At 35.1% G+C, this 20,325-nt stretch overlaps 1 protein-coding gene across 1 annotated transcript in view; it reads left to right on the top strand.

Moving 5' to 3' along the window:
* The first annotated feature begins 393 nt into the window (after positions 1-393).
* The window catches only part of LOC110116225 (RNA-binding protein 39), a 79,264-nt gene continuing 59,332 nt past the window's right edge, over positions 394-20,325 (top strand). The window contains exons 1-3 of the mRNA XM_020849760.2: positions 394-1,047; positions 10,816-10,894; positions 11,006-11,062. Coding sequence (XP_020705419.1) covers positions 518-1,047; positions 10,816-10,894; positions 11,006-11,062 — 666 coding nt within the window. The 5' untranslated portion in view covers positions 394-517. The remainder of the gene's footprint in view (positions 1,048-10,815; positions 10,895-11,005; positions 11,063-20,325) is intronic.

Genomic DNA, 20,325 nt, shown 5'->3' with positions numbered 1-20,325 from the left:
TGTAGAAGGTGTTTTGGCACACCTTTATCTCATAAACGTCATTCAATTCATTTTTCTGCATGTAATTGAGTGGTTCTGGTTAATGTTGCCGAACTTATTAAAAGAAGTATTCCTATTAATCTTATTTGTAATCTTTGTTTCAATCATCCTGAAACTGTTTCTCATATTTGTATTTTTTCTTTTAAAATTCTTAATGATTTATTCCCCTGGTCGAAGATTTTTCTTTTTAAACCTTCTATTTTTCAGTTTTTTTTTATCAAAAATAAAAATAATACTGATGTCAAAAAATGCTAAGAAATATCATAAAAATATCGATGGTAAATAAAAAATAAAAAAACGACATCGTATTTCCCCATGACAATAAAAGTCAAGTTTCACTTCAAAAATCAAAACCTATACGGTGTAGACCCGCATCCGCATCGGTAAAACGTCTTCTCGTCACCACCGAGATTTTTTCTCTGCTCGGCTCTCTACTAAATTTCTAGGGTTCCAACTGGTTTCTCCTGACAAAGGTGAGATGGATTTCGACGAGTATGAGTATTTGGAAAAGACGGTGGAGAATCTGGACTCCCTGAAGAAGGATTCCACTAACGGACGCAGCGCGGCGAGGTCCGAGGATAAGGATCGAAGTCGGAGCTCAAAGCACCGCGACGACGGCCATCACCGATCGAAACGGGCCAAGTCGGAGGGCGAAGGTGATGGGCAGAGGGATAGGGAGTCGTCGAGGCACGGGGCGAGTGATCGGCATCGGAGGGAGAGAGAGCCCAGGGAGGAGAGGAATGGGAGGGATAATGAGAGGGACAGAAAGAGGGTTAGTGAGAGGGAGAGTGACCGGGCTCGGGAGGGTGACCGGGCTCGAGAGCGAGAACGGGATCGGCCAAGACGCAGCAGTAGTCGTTCGGAGAGGCATGTTGATGATGAGCGAGATCGTCACAGTGAAAGGAGCAAGGAGACGGAGCATTCGAGAAGCAAGGAGACGGAGCATTCGAGAAGCAAGGAGACGGAGCATTCGAGGGACTTTAGGGAAAGAGACCACCGGGATCCCAGGTGCAGTTGACGCACTTTCTTTCGTCATTTCTTTTTCATCATATGCATCATTTCGTGTGTATAATGAACCTGAAAGCCTGCTATTGGCACTTCAGAAGGCTGTAATATTTCAAGCGGTAGTTCTAAACCATTAGCTGAGAATTGATAGCCTGGAGTTAGAACGCTGCCTCCAAACATATCAGTACTGAAAGAAATGTAATGAAATTCCAATCTTTTATGCTGCCCACATTAGCTTGTTGGGATCTTAGGCTCCCGAAAAAGAGTTCCTGGGTTTGATGCCTTGCATATGTGTGTGAGTTTGAGATGAAATTCGCTAAAAAAATCAATTATTTTATGGATCTTTTGTGACTCTGTAGTAATTGATTTGAATCTATCAATCCATTTTTATCTCCCATTTACTCAAATTCTCATCATCAAAACATTTCATTAGTTTTTGTTTAATTTGTGGTCTATCTTCACCACTTAGTTTTTTTTTTCCGTAAGAGTTCAGGTGCTAATTTTTACTTGATCATTTTTCTTTAATGTAAATACTTGTAATCAATGGCATATTCAGAAGCTGTCTACGTCAAACTTCATTTTATAAAACTCTGGTTCCGAAGTTGGTTTTACAGGTACATTCTCTTGCTGAAGTGGTCTGCAGATGTGTGGTACTTGGGAGATTCATGGAATTAATTTTTTCATTTTATTTTTTCATAGAAGTCAAGTGCAAAGGCTGCTTTGAGATGATTTTATTGCATGCTGTGGCCCGAAGTTTGATTTGCTGAGATGTCATTAGGAGTTAGCTGTCAGTTTCTTCATAAAAGCCAATACTTAGATAAAAAAAGTAATTCATTTTAGAACGTAGCACGGCCGGTTGAATCTTGCACCAATGGACCCTCTTTTCAGGGAAATTGACTATTTCTTAACTCCCTTTTATTGCATTTATTTTTTGAAACAGAAGTCCCAAATACAATTGTTTTTGCATGGAGACTAGAATTCATAATTTTACTCAAGATAGCATAATAAGGTAGGCTATTAAAATTCAAAATATTAGAAATGATCATGAGGGAATGTAAAACTAATTCGTTGTTCTTTCTTCACTAAATGGGATAGTGATGCTCCCCTGGCTGCGTACTCATTATCTCCTTGCACATGTACTATTTTCAAATGAGTTTTTATCACAAAATTAAACAGTAGCAACACAATATTGTGAGTTCACTAAGTAAATGTGAGTGGTTAAGGCTCATATCCTTAGCGAGTTCTTAGGCATGCTCTCCGTGAACTTCTAGTATTTCTTTGGAATATCAATCAATGTGTTTTATTAATTATTTGAATTAATGGTGTTGCCTAGAGAATTGAAATAAAAATTTAGTTTTCATATTCCCAAGTTTTAGTACCTGTAGTCTATCATTGCCTATCTAAAGTTCATTTTATCATACCGAAGAAGTAAAGTGATGGATATGGAGCTTGTTATGGATAAAGCACAACAATATCAGTTTTGCTATTGAGATGGTTAATAATCTTGGACATTCATAGAAATTGTAGCTGCAATTTTAAATTCTTCAAGAATACAGACAACGCCTGGACTTTTTGCACTTTGCAGCATTTCATGTGGAAAGATCTAATGAGTGCTGTGCAAATCTTTCCAATCTGTTAGGTGGAGCAATAATATATTGGCTTTAAACATAGGTTTGTATGGTTTGTACAAAGTTTGACATTATATAGCTTACACTGGATTAACTCTTAATTGGTATTGAGTATCAATGATCTTCAATAGATTGAAATAATTTATTTCTGGGAAGTAAACAGAGGTTGCTTAATAATCATCAAATATGTGCTCTACCTGAGACATTCCCATGCTGCAACTATTTACTTAACTGTACATCATCTGCATTTTCATTGATAATTTGCTAAGTAGATACGGGGAATTTGGATTGCATTATTTTCCTTTCTCTGATGGATGCTAGGGAGCCAATGAAATTTTGCAGATCCTTTTGGGTTTCTGATGCAGGACTAATTAGGTGACATGCTTATGGCTTCATTTTAAGCATTGCACAATTCTTTGATTAGGATAATTTAGGATTAAAATTATTAGCAATTCTCAACGTCAATTAAAACAATTAAAGAGGCGCTTTGCGTAGGCTAAATCACATGCTCCAAGTTTTGAAATTTTTAAAATAAGTAAGACAAGTAAAACAATGCAAAGTAGTAGTCTTCAATGTAATCCTTAATCTAACAACGAGAGTTAGGATGCATGGAAAGCACACTCAATCCCTACGAATCACTAAGCTTAGCAAGATCACTTGGAGGAGACTTTCGCAATGACAATCTAACCAATTGAGAACTTGGATTTAGAAGAAATTGAATGCAAGTGGGAAAGAGAAAACCTTTGCTTAAGGGGATGTTGCGATCCTCCACTCGATGCCTTCGAGGTGCTCGTCAATAGATCCCGTCATTCATTGATGCTTGGAAGTAGAACCTCCTCGGTCTTTGATCCGTCTCGCAAGTGGTGGCAATAACTAGCTCCACTTGTCCTCCCACAAAATCTGAATATCCCTTTCAGAAATTCTAGAAAAGGTTTCAGGTTTTCCCCTCAAAATCTGATAAGAAGTTTAGCTCTCAATGATGGGAGAAGAGGGTTAGAAGGGATAAAGGTATGGCTGTGAACAATAAGAGATGAGATGTGGAGAGAAATTGTGAAAGGGAGGGGAGATACGGGTAACAGCGGGAAGACAAGTGTTGGGAGGCAAAACAGAGAAGAGGAAACAAGAAAATTACTTTATTTCCAAAAGGAATATGACACTTAGGCAATAAAATAATCCAATCCAGGTGAGAGGAAAATTGGAGGATGGGTGGAGGGTTTTGGAAGCTCGACGAGGAGGTGATGATAAGATAAAGAAGATAAAACCACGAACCCGGCCGTCTCTAAGGTTGGTGGGTGATACGCCAATCTCCCTCTCCAAGGGATCTCTCCAAAACTCTCCAAGAACTCTCAAAGGCTCTCAAACACAAGTGCAGGAAAATTTTCTCATAATCATTCATTAAGCATAATAGAATAAAGTGGGGCTTTAAATAGCCTCTTACAACATGACTCGAAACAAAGACACAAACGCCCTTTGGGCTTACATACGACAACTCCCATAAGAGGGGTACTACGAGAAAGAAAACACTTAAGCAACTAAATAAAATAAAAAAAATACAACGGCTCACAATGCCACATAAGCAAATAACAAGCTACATGAAAATAAAAATACATCAACGACTCAAAAATATAAAGACTGGATCGTGGCCGTAGATCGGCGGCCGCGTCTCTGATAAACTCTCCATGATGATCTGATGTCCCCATCAGTTTCCATGGGAAAAGATCTTGCATGAACTTGCTAATGGGAGCTATGCTTGCTTACAGTAATCTTGTAGTATTATAGGAACCATAGAATATTCAGAATGACTCAATTCGTCATAGTTGGTTCGGTTAAAACTTGTAACTTCATCAAAATTTTCAAGCTAAAAGTAACACAAATGCATGCATTTCCCTTCTTCAGCATTCACAAGCTTTTGTTTTATGAGAGGAGTCTTCACCTTAGGTGCTTTTATAGCTAATTTTTGATAGAGTTTCCCAGCTAATGGTGGAGGAAGGTGAGCTGATTTTATGATTCATGGATATTTTAAAGGTATCCATATGACGATTTCAATGCTTTAAAAGTATCCATTTATTTGGACAAAGATATATGGAGTATGTTCTATAAGAGAATCACATAAGTATCCATTTATTTGAAAATGATCCATTCATATAAAAAATTGAACCAATACAATCGACAAGTAGCTCAATGGTTGTTCATTTAAGGCCCATTTATGCATTTTTATTAAGATATTTGAACAAGTTCTATAAATTGACCTACTGTTTGATTTATGTTTGTTAGCATTTTTTTTTGGAATCAAAAGCCTTTTTTTAATGTTTATGGTTCAATCAATTATTTAATGACTCCTCAACTTTCGTTCATTTAACACACTTAAAACGAGGCATAATAATAGAGTTACAAGTATGATGGAAGTTTATGTGGACCAAATAGTTTAATTCATCAATTTAATTTAAATTTTTTATATTAACATTTGAATTTCTATAAAGATAAAAATAATTATGATTCTCATGTTAATTTTAGTGGCCTATTATTTAGTATAATTATGCTAGCTAATGAAGTTACGTGATTAAATTAGTAGTTTCTAAAGTATATTTAATTAGACACTCTCAAGGGCATAAATGAGTTAAGTCAAGCTCTATTCACCCATGACTTATGCTTGACTAATTAATCATGCTTGAGCTCAAGTCTAAGTGTTCAAACCTAGTCATTACTATGAAATTAAGAAGATGATTCATATTTAAATAGTTGAAGCAATACAATGATTAAAAATAATGAGAAACTAGAGGAAATTATTTTACCTCCATTGTCTGCCTATTGTAGCCATCGCCACCTGCAATCACTCTTTGTCTGCCATTCGATGTCCTTGTCATCATTGTTTGTCGGCCATTTTCTGTCGCCATCGCAATTCCACCCATTATTGGCCTTAGTCGGTGTAGACTTTGAAAATTTATGCCCGGTTCTTTTAAGAGTGTTTGTGTTCTATAAGAAATTTTTAAATGACAAATCATAATGAAGATAAACACTACCTAGAGATTTTGCTCTCATTTTATGAGGATTTTAATATATAGTTCTATGTTTCCTTTAGGTGCAAGCACTGGTGATTAATTTCTCTTCTGGGTGACGTTAAAGTCTTTTGATTAAGGCTAATCGTCAGATGCTAAATGTTTAACATACAATAGTAGCAATTTGGCTTAGATTGAAAAATTTATAATTGTAAATTAGAGCGAATGGTGGGTGGAATCATGACGAGCCTGATTAAAATCCCATGATTCCATCTTATTGGGTTGTCATCGACCATGATCTACTTTTTTAGCAAAGGTAGTCGACCCATTATGGATGAAGGATTCTTGTTGGGAACTATGAGTTGTGTCATCCAATAGAACCTTATAAACTTAGGATGAATGTTTGTTTAAAGGGATAAATTTATATTAACCTTGGCTAACATGCTACTTTATATCTTATCAAATCCATCTTATGATGCAAATACATCTTTGATTCACGACTCATGGTTTCTAATCTATTGTAAAACTTATAAGCTTTGGTTGCGACCGTAATTTAATGGTGCAGTTTTGTGATAAAACCGCCCATTCAAGGTTATAATTATTTACTTCATGTGCCATTTGTTGGAAAGTTATTAGTTAGAAAACTCGTGACATATTTTATTGATGAGTGATCATTTGAGAGTGAAGATACTGATGTGCTTGGCAATAAATTGACCCTTTGTTGGCTTCAGTTATTCTTAAATTTGTCACTCTTAACAAATAGTTATAGAGGGTGGATGACTTGTTGCTTTACGTTTTTGGGAGATATATTTTACTTGATATTTTATGATTTATACTTTTCTTTTTTGAATTTTTATAATTTTGTCTAGATGTGGCCTCGAAATAATATGCTTTGGGATATGGTGGTATTTTGAAAGTAGTATCCTCTTTAGTTGATATTTGCTTTCAATATGACCATTACTAGGGTTTGGAACGCTTTCATTTTTTGTTGCAGTCGGGATTGTCAAATTTGCCGACTTGTTTATAGAGGATTGGATCCATAATTAACATTCACAGTTGCATTTGAAATGCAAAATATTAGTATAAGTGTTGGGTTCTTGTATTTGCTTGGTTGAAAATTTTTGTTTCAATTAGCATAGTGATAATTTATCAAGAGGTTGAAGTCTTGTGAACTTCATTCTTGGGGACACATAGGATAGAAATTCGGAGGGGCTTGTGACCTTGTCCTAGAGGTAGGGTGGCTTGCTCGGAAATCCGGTAAAATTGAGAGCTTGAATTTATACAAAAAAGAGTTTGTTAATTAAAAAAAAGAAAGATTTTTTCTCATTTTTCAAAAGACTTGCATGATTATTGGTGTAGGTTGAGTTTAAATTAAATCTTATTTTTAATCCGTGCATCAATCTTATACTTTTTGTTTAGCTGTTTAACATGTTTATTTGAGCACATACAAATATATTGGTTTTAACAATTATCCCTTCAGATGGCATGCACATCTTTTCGATGGATTGCGTAGTACATTTTTATGATTCACATTACATTTGCTTGCTTTTTGATATGCTTATATGATGCAATTGCACACTTTTCAATAATATACTTGCTCACTTTTCGATTTGCTTATATGGTATACTTGCACACTTTTTTGGGTTATTTGACTAGTGTGTTTGTATGCTTTTCATTGTACTTGCACATTTTTTGATACGCAGTCATGGTGCTCTTGCACACCTTTCAATATGCACAATGTAGTTGCATGCATTTTGATGCGCATATACGTCGCACTTGTGCTTTTTTTGGTGCATTTGCATTGTGTGCTTGCATGCCTTTCGATGTATTTGGAAGTTGTTGGAATGGTGGCATGCTTCTTTGAGTTGTGCACGCTACTCAAGATAATGTGATTCTTTTTGAGGTGGATGCACGGAATTATATTGGAATGCATGCATTATTTAAATGTATTAGAATTTTTATTATTTGTGTGCACATATGTTGTTGAAATGCACATAAAGTTTCATTTTAAAATTTAAAAGGATTGCCTTTTGCTTTATGTCTACTTGTGTTTAGGTGTTGTGGGTTTGTGGCATTTGTGAAGAATTAGAATTCTTGCCACATTTTTTATGTTGCCAAAATTTCATTTTCATATGATTATAATATAGTGTGGCGAGCCTTGGGGTAATGATTTTTTTTAATAAATAGGGACGCTTCCTTGTTCATTTTTGCGATTCAAGTTCACCATGCGGGTTTTTGGGAGTTCTGAGTTATTTGAGAGGGCTCTATGAGTGGAGGTAGGCTCTAGTTCAACTTGTAGGCAAGCATCCACGTTCATTACAAGTCCCTTGTACATTTTGTTATAGGTCAGTGTTTGTGTTCAATTTTGGGCCTTGTAATTTACTTGAAGAACTTTTCAATGAAAATTGTGAGAATACGATTGACTTTAGTGAGCTTAGCACCCTAAATGAAAATAGAGATTTTTGTTTTTATTGTCGTATTAGTAAAATCGAAGTTAGAGAGGCTTTAAAGAAAATGAAGTGTGGAAAAATTGTTTGACCTGATGATATTTTAATAGATGTTTGGAAATGCTTAAGAGAGGATGGAATTTTTTGACTTACAAAAAATTTCAATATTATTTTGAAGACTAAAAAGATGCCAGATGAGTAGAGAGAGTGTGTTGATTCCTTTTTGAATAAAGGTGATACACGAGTGTGAAAATTATAGAGGAATTAAGTTAATGCATCATACTTTAAAACTTTGTGAGAGAGTTATTGAGCATAGGTTACTACGTGATACTAATGTTTCTCAAAATCAATTTGGATTTATGTCGGGTAAGTCTACTATGGAAGCTATGCGTTTATTGAGAGTTTTGATGGAGAAGAATATGGAGAATAAAGAGGATTTGCATATGATATTTATTGATTTAGAGAAAGCTTATGATGGAGTTCCAAGAGAAGTGCTATGGAGAGTTTTATAAAAGGAATGGGTTAATAATGCTTATACTCAAGTCATTAAGGATATGCATGTAGGAGCTGTTACTTGTGTTCAAATACAAGGATGTTGGACCTATTATTTTTCTATTTTAGTTGGATTACATCAAGGATCAGCTTGAAATCCATATCTTTTTTGCTTTACTCATGGATGTTCTTACTAGACATTTACAGGAGGATGCACCATGGTATATACTTTTTGGTGATGACATTCTTCTTGTTGATAAGACTAGAGAGGGAGTTGAATATATACTTGAATTATGGAGGTCAAATTTAGAGTCTAAAGGTTTTTGTTTAAGTAGATCTAAAATCGAGTACATTTAGTGTAAATTTTGTAGTAATAGATCTAATGGGAGGATTGTGACTTTGGACAATCAAATCATTAATAAGAGTACACATTTTAGATATCTTTGATCTATATTGTTTAGAGTGATGGTGAAATAGATGGGGATATTATTAGTAGAAATCAAGTTGGATGGTTGAAGTGGAGGAATGCATCGGGCTTGTTGTGTGATAGAACCCCCTCCCCCCCTCTCTCTCTCTCAAACTTAGGGAAAATTCGATAAGATGGTGATGAGACCTGCAATGCTTATTATGTAGAATGTTGGTCATTAAAAAAGAAGCATAATATTAAATTAAGTGTTGCAGAGATGATGATGCTCAGGTGGATGAGTGCTTTACTCTTAGAGAAAGGATACAAAACGAGCATATATGTGAAAAGGTTGGAGTAGCTCTAGTGGAAGATAAGATTAGAGAGAAAAATGTTCGATGGTTTGGTCACATAAAACAGTGGCCTTTCGATAACCCGGTTAGGAGAGTAGATATATTAAATTTGATCTATGTTAAGAGATGTAGAGGTAGACCTAAAAAACTCATTTAGAAAATGTTTAAAATGACCATTTTTTTTAGATTTAAATGAGAAATTGACTCTTAACAAAACACTGTGGAGAAAAAGTATCCATATAGCCGACCCCACGTACTAGGATAAGGCTGGATGTTGTTGTTGTTGTTTACTTGATGTGACGGAATCACATTATAGTATGTTATTTGATCTTTATTTTTTCACCATTTTACAATTGTATTTTGATTTTTTGTTGTATTATTGAGTCAAAAAAATCATTTTAATTTTGTTCTTTGTAAATTTATTTACTGAAAATTTCAGTACCCTTTCGATGTCCCTATGTAGGGGGGGCATTTTTGTCGGTGCTTGACCTTCCTACCAAACTTAAAAAATGCATGCATAGTCGATGTTTTGAGACATTGCGGTCCAAGAGAGTAATAAATTGTTGAAATTCTTACTAAAGCTCTTAATCAATTACAATTTGACAATCTTATTTCCAAAATTGGTATAATAAACATATGTTTCCAGCATGAGAGGGAGCGTGGAAATGTTGAAAATAACAAATCAAATTCTGCATTCAATTCCACTAATCAAGCTTCTGTCAGCTCCTGCTAGCCATGCATTCAATTCCATTAATCAAGCCTCAATTAGCTCCTCTTGGCTTGCCCAGCCTATCCCAGTGCCACCTGACAATCCGTAGCTCTTGCACCTCCAGCTCCGTGCTGGCAATATGTAGCTCTTGCACCTCCTCTATGAGATGTAAATGCTACCAACCATGTTATTATTCACTTTGGCAATCCATCACTATTTCGCCATCCATATGCAGTCCCCAAATCTCTTATGCAAGCTGCTCTCTCTGGCACACTCTAAAGTTCTTGTGTAATACCAATAGTTGGTGGAAGTTCTTCTTTTAGTGCTGCAGACTATTTTATAATGTTATACATCGCTTATTGTGTACTAGATATTTTTAATTTTGTGTCTTTTTGAATAAACCTGAGTTTTAATTTCCTTGGTTTTTTCGCAACATATAAGAGCTAGTTAGCATATTTATAGCTACAAGTTTGATGGAGTGTATAGGAATTTAATTATAAAAATGAGAGGTTTTACTTTCTTGGTGAGAAGAAAAGATTTTTTAATAGCCCACTTCTGCATGACTTTTAGAGTTTCTGTGCTTTCCCTCAAATCATTTCATCTTCAAAGCTGCAATAACTGCAACTATTAATTTTTTCCCTATTTCTTTGACGATTCTAAACTACGATCTTGCACTTTGTTTTGCTAGTTGATTTCTTGATTCTCCAGATGTGCAGTGGTTTATATTAGTTCTGACATTGCAGGCGTAGAGAAAAGAAAGATGAAGGTGCTGAACCCGAGGCTGATCCAGAGCGAGATCAGCGAACTGTATTTGCTTATCAGGTTACCGTTTTTTTTTTCTTTTAATAATTGAAGTAAGCCGACATTGATTTTTATACATGCACAGATATTATCTTTGGTTGCTTATTTGCTTTATCGCCTTCCTGCTCGCAGATTTGTTTGAAGGCAGATGAAAGAGACGTATATGAGTTTTTCTCAAGGGCTGGAAAGGTCAGTGCGTTGCCATATTAAAGCTTCGTAGATTTTTTCTAAGACATTCGCCACAGCTCCCCTCCCTATCTCACTTCAACCTCTGCTTTTATAATCACCACTTTGATGAATGGAAGGCAACATAGATAATTAACTCACGTATAGTATATAGAGTGTTCTTTTTTCTAGTTATTATCACGCCATTACATTCTCCAGTTTTAATTATTAAGCTAAGATAATATAGAAGCATTTGTTTTCAATATACAGGGCATGCAATTTTAAATGATTAGACCAATGAATGCCTAAAGGCCCTAAACCTTCCTACTACATGTGTTTGTATAGCCTAAGTAGCCATTTGAAGTGGGTATGGAAAGCAGTGCAATAAATACTTGTATTTAATAACTGTATTTATAAATAACCATTGAGTTGCATGGCTGTTGGAGCTAATCCTCGAGTTTGGAAAAAAGATCACCATGGTATTGGTATGTCCTATATATTGAATTTTTTGACTAATAACCATCCCATTTAAGTAGTGATATAGATAAAGGGGGGTCAACTCATGTCCAAAATAAATCAATTTTGGCCTCCCTCGAGTTTACAAGCTCAATCAAAATTGAGCTGAAATTTTAGCTCATTTATGAGCTGGTCTTTAGTTCACTTATTGAACTAAGGGTTAGCTCATTATTAGCTAACATTTAGTTCATAATTATCTTTTTATTAAATGTACTTTTTATTATTTTTATGTCTTTAATTATGTTTGTCTCTTGGAATTCCAAATCGGCTTTTGGAATTCCAAGAAGTGTTGTTTCCCATGTGTGGCTCCTTGACTTTCACCATGGGCTATTGTTTTTTGTGCCTTTGCCCTTGGATTTCCGTCCGGCTGCTAGTTTTCCGATTTAAATTTTAATGTTTTAAATTCCGACACTCCAATGCCGTGTCGGACACGTGTCCATGCAGTGTCCGACGCGTGTCCGTGTCCGACACGTGTCAGACACTGCATACCCTCTTTAAGAGGCGTGTCGGTGCATCATAGATTAGCAATGGTATTTACATTCTTATCTTCCCACAAGGCAATTCCTTCATCTTCAATTTTAAAGCCTTCATCATTTTTTTGTGTTCTCCATTCATTATCAGATTGCACATCATCAACAATCAAAGGATTAATTTCATCATCACCATTTCTGTCTTTATTACTTGAGGGGTCAATCTTTAATTTTTTATTAAACATAATACGAAGAGACTTATTCCCCGAGCTCTTCTATTAGAGAAAAGAAAATAATTTCTAGTACTAGAACCATCTTGTTGAGAATGTAAGAACTATTCTCAATCATTTTCTTTTATAAAAAATCAAGATAATAATTCAGTGCTTTTTATTTATAAAAGAAAAAAAAATTACCCCAAACCACACCTATATGAACACATTTGCTCTCAAATTTCTCCCCTAGCCTACCAATTTGCTTGTAGCCAACCACACTCGAACTGTCTCTTGCTCCGAATGACTCACGAGTCTCGCAGCTTGTGCTCACTTGACCTAAACAGAGCGTTTTCAATTGACTCAAAATGTATGATATATAAGTTTAATATACTTTATATATGAACTATTAAGTATATTGTAAATATACTATAAGTAAACAATTTTTTTTAATATTAATTAATTTGAGGTGCTTAGGCGCATAAATCCTCTAGGTGTGTGCCTCAAATAAAAAAGGCTAAGCATCACTGGGGACATTCCTCATACTGAGTCACACCTTGAAGCTTACACTTCAACCGCTGTTTTAAACCATAGTCCATTCAAAACTTTTTTTGCTTTTAACACGAGCAATCAAAGTAATAAAATTTCAGTCAAAATAGTGAAAATAAGTAGCAAAGACAAGAAAGCTTCTTACCTTCATGATGGACTTAAGTCTTGGCCACTCTATTATTGCCTTTTCCTTTTGAGTTATTGACTTTGATTCTTTGATAAGGGATAACATGTCTAAAAAATACTACATTTTATTATGCGAAGCAAGTAATAATATCACCCGATTTCAATATTTCATAAAGTTCTTGCAAGTGCCATAGTGTTCATTGCAAATTTACTAAATATGCCATCAAGGTTGAAAAATAAAATTTTTTAATGAATGATCATCAACTTTGATTTTTTTTAACACAAATGTTCTTCAAGCACTAAACAATCCGAAAGCATTACCTGCCATTCACCTTAAAGGTTTTTTATTTTTATTTTTCATTTGTCACAGAAATTAAATTCTAGTTTGATGATAGTCACCTTTAGGATCAATTTTTGAAAACATCTGTGTTACTTTCAATCAATTAAATTCAATAACTAAACAAGTTCATTCTTTAAAAAAAATTACCAACTTGCATCTTACGTGATAAAATTTCGTTCACCATGCAATACTGATGACTAATCAAATTAATGGGTAATAATAAAGATAAAAATCACCCCAAAGAGTAGGCTGCATGCCAATACAAGGAGTCATCTCCTTAGAAGTAATCATTCACATCTATGTATCATTCGAAGAACACACATCCAACAAGCACATATGCAAGAAAATTGTGATGGACTGGCTAAGCCGATCCAACCAATCAACCCTGCCTCAACAAGGGGGGTGGTTTAACTGGCCGACTGAAGAGCTCTGTGGGCCCCACTAGTGTGGGCGACAGGTAAGGAGAGAGGGTGTCTTGAAGGGGATTAATTCTACCTTTAATTACTTACCATAGAAAATCAAAATTTGGAGGGAATTATGAATGTTTATTTAGGGAAAGTGGGATGATTTAGATTTTGGAGGGAATTAGGAAGGTTTATTTAATGAAAGAAGGCTGATTTGAATTCAGATTTGGGAGGAAATTAGGAATGTTTATTTATGATTAATGAGGTTGTTTTATTTTTATAATATGATTTTGTGTTTGGAGTAATTTCTTTGGTGTTGTTCCTAGCCATGCCTAGGGTTTAAGTAGAGTCTATCTACCACTTGAATTGTAAATTAGCTTGTATCTTAGTTTGTTGTGCTGATATCAATAAAATTAGTTAATTAGCCCATAATCTCATTCTTTCTCCCTAATTTTTGCTACGTTTTCTCTTGGTTATTATTGTTTGTTAGTTTTGTGGAGATCAGATTCCCATCAAATTAAAATAGAAAATTTATTTCACCCTTTAATGTTTAATGATTTTCTACAAGCCTTAGGTTTCTTACTCACTGAATAGGAAACAATTTACCCAAACTTGAGAGGCTACATAAAGGCAAGATGCAGTTCGAGTGTGAACAATAGTTGAGAACGGTAGCGGTGAAAAGGTTACATAATAACATGAATAGGAATAATAACAATGAAATATTGAAGGTGACAACTGCAAGCACATTAACAACAACAGGGTGAAAAATATTTTTATATTTTGACATGAATATACTTCCAAATTTCCATCTAGATTTAGGTGATGTAAATTTTTTTTTTGTTGATGGTTACTTCGAAACCTCTTAAGATAGTTTGCTGTAAATTGATCATTTACTTCATTCTTGTTTACCCATCAAAATATTTATATAACTATTTAGTATATGAAACTTCACTTTGGTTATTATTAATATTGGGTATTTACATACATACCATCATATATCTTTCTATTTACATATCAAACACCTAAAACTTTAATATTGTGTACATACCATCCATTGTTCACTTTTATATCAAATTTGGGTGGTAGAAATGAATTATATGAGTGGTATGAAGGAAATATGGGTGGCTCATTTGATATTAAAATAATAATATAGGATAGTATGCATGTAATATTAAAGTTTTGGGTGTTAGATATGTAAATAAGATGGTATAGAGTGATATGTATGTAATTTCCCATATATATATAAGTGATGAAGTTTGGTATTTGGTATAAGACTTTTGAAAAATAATCAATTCGAAGAATTTTTTTATGAAGTGGATATTTCATTTTAGTTCATGAGGGAACATATATAGGCCTCTCCATTTATGACTTCATTCATAGTGTTGTCGCCAAATGAGGCTTCATTTTTTTTTTTTGGCTTTCAATTGCTTTTCCTTTCTCAATCAGAAAAATATTGAGTTTTCCATACTTTTGGATGGTCACTTGCCCTAAAAGTGTGCTTTTAACTCTTGTAAAGTAGGTTGCATTCAAAAGTAAAGATAATGATTTTTCCATTTCAAAAAATAGGTTTCCTTGGTTTTAATATTGCCAAAATCCAAAATTGCCCTCTTATTTCCCATCTAATCACATACACTACATATATTATAATGATGCTTGAAACTCCTCATGTTCGAATGTCTCACCTTGCTTGGAGGATGGGATCACAGAGATCTTCAGATGAGTCAGAGCTTCTTATTAGTTCAAGAAGGAAGTAAATCATTAAAAAAAGCTATTTTGTTCTTTTGGTTGCATTTTCTTTTAAAATTTTTATCAGAATTGTGATTGTTATCGAATGCATCTCTAATTTTTCAAAGGATTTGAAATGGGTTAGAAATCATTTGTTATAATTTCCAAGGTTTGAAAACCAGATCGGATAGGAAATAGGATGAGAGGACCAGATCGGATAGGAAATAGGAATGAGAGGACGTTATAGTGGGCATTATTTAATATCAATAAATTGCTCATAAATCAAAACATTCTCGATTTGGTATGCACCATCAAGTCTAATATAAATATAATTTCAAACTTAAAGTACAAATAGTAGATTCTAAGATGAAATATATTTAAAATTCATTGCCAAAAAATGTCTCACAAAAGATCTACTCCCTAAAGTTGGCTCCTCAATCTCATTCCACAAAGCTTGCAATTCGTAAATTTAACTTTTTTAGTTGTAGCATCACTAATTTCGAAAGGCGGTACACTTCAGTAAAATATGAAGTGATATGAAAACTATTATGTACATAAAGTAAAGTATATATACAAATAATATTAACAAAACATAGAAGTAATGAGAAATAAACTAATATTTCATTTCATTGTTGCAAATCATAATGAAAGTGCATCAGTAAAGTTTGAACAACAACATAAGTGAAGAGAGCCGAAAGAAATAAGCACATATATTGAACTACCCAAACTCAAAAGAAATACAAATAAACTACTATAAAAATAAACTTACAATATCAAATAAGTTTTCAAACCTGCTTTGAGAAAGATAATAAGCATAAATAATAAGACAGTGGCATGCAACAACAACAACACCATCATCAATCCTTTATATTACTACGTGAGGTTGGCTACATGAATCTTTTTTCTCCATTGTGTCCTATTAAGAATCAAATTCTCATTTAAATCTAATAACGAAAGGTCATTTCTTCTATTTTCTAACCAATTCTTTTAGGTCCACCTCTACCTTTTTTAACATAAGCCAAATCTAATACATCTACTCTCCTAACCGAGTCATCGGAAGTCTGTCATATTATGTGACCAAAACATCTAAGGCGACTCTCTATAATCTTATCTTCCACTCGAGCTACTCCAACCCTTAGATGTATATGCACATTTCGTATCCATTCTCTAAGGGGTTGTTTGGTTGGAAGAAAAAGAAATGCAGTGTAAAAGTAATGCATTACTTCTTTACTTTTTGATATAATGTTGGATAGAGTGAAAAGTAAAATCATAATGTATAAGGAACTTCCCGCTTCAGCTCATTTTATGAATAAACTAAACCCACTCAAATAGAGCAAATAAGGAATTTACTGGTGCGAGAGAGAAGCATGCGGTACCCCTTGTTTGTTTCTTCCTCCATTGTCGTGTTCTTCGTCCATCGACATTTCGGGAGCTCGCTCGCAATAAAGGTCTACCTTTCTCCCTTTAGTGTGCTTCTTTGGCCAAATCCCATAAATCGCTTTCGCTCGCGTCTTCAGCCAAATCTTGTAAATCTGCATATGGGGAAGACCGTCAGTGCTCATTGCAATCAAGAGAGGTGGGTCTGGTTTGATTTATCTCACGGGAAGGATTGGATTTTAGGGGAGAGTAGGACAAGAGAAAGAAAGAGAGGTGGAGATCCGATAGCTGAGGAGTTGGTGTTTGGTGTTGAGCGGACTATATGAACGGTTGCAGGTCGACGATGAAATCCAAGTACGTTAGAAAGGATCACAAGCATGAGCTGAGGTGATGTAGGCAGGGGGGGTCAAAATTTGTTAGGTTGTAATTTTTATAAGTTTCTACTAAAGTTAGCTCATTAATGAGCTTCTTCTACTTATTCAAATCATAAATTATTATTATTTAATTCATTCCCCCTTGCCTTTGGCTCTTCTGTTTCCCCATTTTGGTTCTTCTCCCCCTGGCTGCCTATTCCTTTCCCCTTCCCTGTGTCTCTTCGATTTTTCCTGCCTGGCTGTTGGTTGCGATTCCTGTGGTGGCTGTTCCGATTCTTCTGGTGCTGTTTCCGATCCCCTGGGCTGCTCCCTTCGGTTCCTCTCATGGCTGCTTGTCCTGTGGATGTTTTACCCGGTTTCTTGTGTGGCTTTTCAGCTGCTGTTATAGAGTGAGTGCTGACCCCTTTTTGATTGTTTGGGTGCTGTTTCTGGATTGATTGTTGGCTATTTGGGTGCTGTTTCTGGATAGCCCCTTGGACTTCCATTTTATCTATTTCAATTGGTTTAATTAGGGTAATTATGGGTTGTTTAGCTGCCCATTTTCTCCTATAAATATAAGGTGTCTTGAAGCTTAAAAAAAGATGATATAATCAGATTTTTGTAAGCCAAAACATACGGGTTCTCGTGGAAAATCTTGCGAGCTTGTTCCATCCCTTCTCCTTCGTCTAGGAAAGCTCCTTTAGGTGTTTTTATTTTGTGTTGTAAGCGTCAAAAGTCGTAAGTGTCGTTTTATATTATAAAAGTGCAGTTGTATTTTGCTTTGTTGTATTTTGTTTTAAATGTTGTATTTTGTCTAAATTTTAGTATTTCGTGTATTTTCTTATTTGCATCAAATTGGTATCAGAGCCTAGGTTTGTGTCTTCCTAGGTTTCTTTTTCGTGTCTTTTTTATGTGTTAAAAAAAATGTAAAAAGACAATAAAATTGAGTCAGTTGTGGAAGAATGCAATCTAGAAGTTTATGAAGTTCAAATTCCAATGGATGGATGGGTTTCGTCGGAAGGAAGTTCAACAGATCCCCTACAAAATGAACTATACAAGTTTCAGATGAAGATGCATATGTGTACGGAGCAGCACATGAAGAAGAAGCGACTTCTACAAGATCAATTCAAACAAGAACGAGAAGAAATTCTGAAAAGATATGAAGCAAAAATTCAAGAGCTTGAAATGCCTCATTCGTCTCATCAGGATAAATAAAAAAACAACCTCATCAGGAGATGAGAATTTTCAACCGGAGGAGAACTGATGTAGGCATGGGGGGTCAAAATAAGCTGGGTTGTAATTTTTGTAAGTTTCTACTAAAGTCAGCTCATTAGTGAGCTTCTACTTATTCAGCTCATAAAGTGTCATTATTTGGTTAATACCCCCTTGCCTTTGGCTCTTCGGTTTCCCCATTTTGGTTCTTCCCCCCTTGGCTGCCTATTCCTTTCCCCTTCCCTATATCTCTTCAATTTTTCCGGCCTGGCTGCTGGTTCCAGTTTCTATGGTGGCTGTTCCGATTCTCCTGGTGCTGGTTTCGATCCCCTGGGATGCTCCCTTCGGTTCCTCTCCTGGCTGCTTGTCCCATGGCTGTTTTACCCAGTTTCCTGTGTGGCTTTTCAGCTGTTGTTCTAGAGTGAATGCTGGCCCCTTTGTGACTGTTTGGGTGCTGTTTCTGGACTGATTGTTGGCTGTTTGGGTGCTATTTTTGGACAGCCCCTTGGACTTTCATTTTATCTATTTCAATTGGTTTAATTAGGGTAATTATGGGCTGTTTAGCTGCCCCCGTTTCTCCTATAAATATAAGGTGTCTTGAAGCATAAAAGAAGGATGATATAATCAAATTTTTGGAAGCCAAAACCTACGGGTTCTCGTGGAAAAGATTGCAAGCTTGTTCCATCCATTCTCCTTCATCTAGGAAAGCTTGCGAGCTTGTCCTCCTTCGTTTTGGCCTCTTACCTCTTTCTTCTCGCCGCAATTGACCACCCCACCTGTATCTTTCTTCTCAACGAATGCAAGCTCCTTTAGGTGTTTTTTTTTGTGTTTGTAAGCGTCAAAAGTTGTAAGTGTCGTTTTATATTATAAAAGTGAAGTTTTATTTTGTTTTAAATGTTGTATTTTGTCTAAATTTTAGTATTTAGTGTAATTTCTTATTTACTAGAAAGCATTTCTTTTTTCTTATTTCTTTGTTTTAAATATTGTATTTTCCTAATTTTTGCCTGCATCACGAGGGAGAACTAGTGTAGCTCCACTCTCATCAAGCATATCAAGGCCCCGGTTCATCTTGTGAGAAATAGATCCTTTAGTCCCCTCTCTTTTACTTCTGCTTCATCTGCAATTCAGATTGTCTTTTATTTTTCTTTTGTCGAGAAGAAGTGGACTCTCTCTAGCTTGTTTATGCGACTTATGTCATCGCCTAATCTTGTTAGAACTACAAGTGTGAGGGTTTTTCTTCTTTTCAGTTCTTCGATTTGAAAAACCTGATAGGTAGAGTTATGATTTTGCGATTTTTTGTTGTTCTTGATTAAATTTTTGTTTAGTCTTTACTCTACAAACACCAAATCAAATGACCTCCAAATATTCAGAATACATTGATTTTTCTTTACTTTGCATACACCTAACCAAACTAAAAAATAGTTTTCATATATTCACTTTATAGACAACCAAACAACCTCAATGTATTTACTTTACATTGCATTCTCTTTACAGTCAACCAAACAACCCCTAAGAGTAAAGCCACTCATCCACCTGAACATCCTCATCTCTGCAACACTTCACTTAATATTATGTTTCTCTTTTAACGGCCAACATTCTGCACCATAAAGCATTGCAGGTCTCACCACCATCTTATAGACTTTTCTATCACACAACATGCCCGATGCATTCTTCCACTTCAACTTGAATTCTACTAATAATATCCCATCTATTTCACCATCACTATGAACAATAGACCCAATATATCTAAAACGTGCACTCTTATTAATGTATTTTGTTTTGTTGCTCAAAGTCACCATCCCCAAATAGATCTATTACTACTAAAATTACACTCAATATATTCGGTTTTAGATATACTCAAACGAAAACGTTTAGACTCTATGGTTAACCTCCATAATTCAAGTTTACCTTCAACTCCCTCTTTAGGCTTATCAACTGGAAGAATATCATATGCAAAAAGTATATATGAGGGTACAACTTCTTTCAAATGTCTAGTGAGAACATCC

The sequence above is a fragment of the Dendrobium catenatum genome, unplaced genomic scaffold, assembly GCF_001605985.2.
Source record: "Dendrobium catenatum unplaced genomic scaffold, ASM160598v2 fragScaff_scaffold_156, whole genome shotgun sequence".
Lineage (NCBI taxonomy): Eukaryota > Viridiplantae > Streptophyta > Magnoliopsida > Asparagales > Orchidaceae > Dendrobium > Dendrobium catenatum.
Note: the sequence above shows the minus strand (reverse complement) of the source record. Positions and strands in the feature narration are given on the sequence as shown.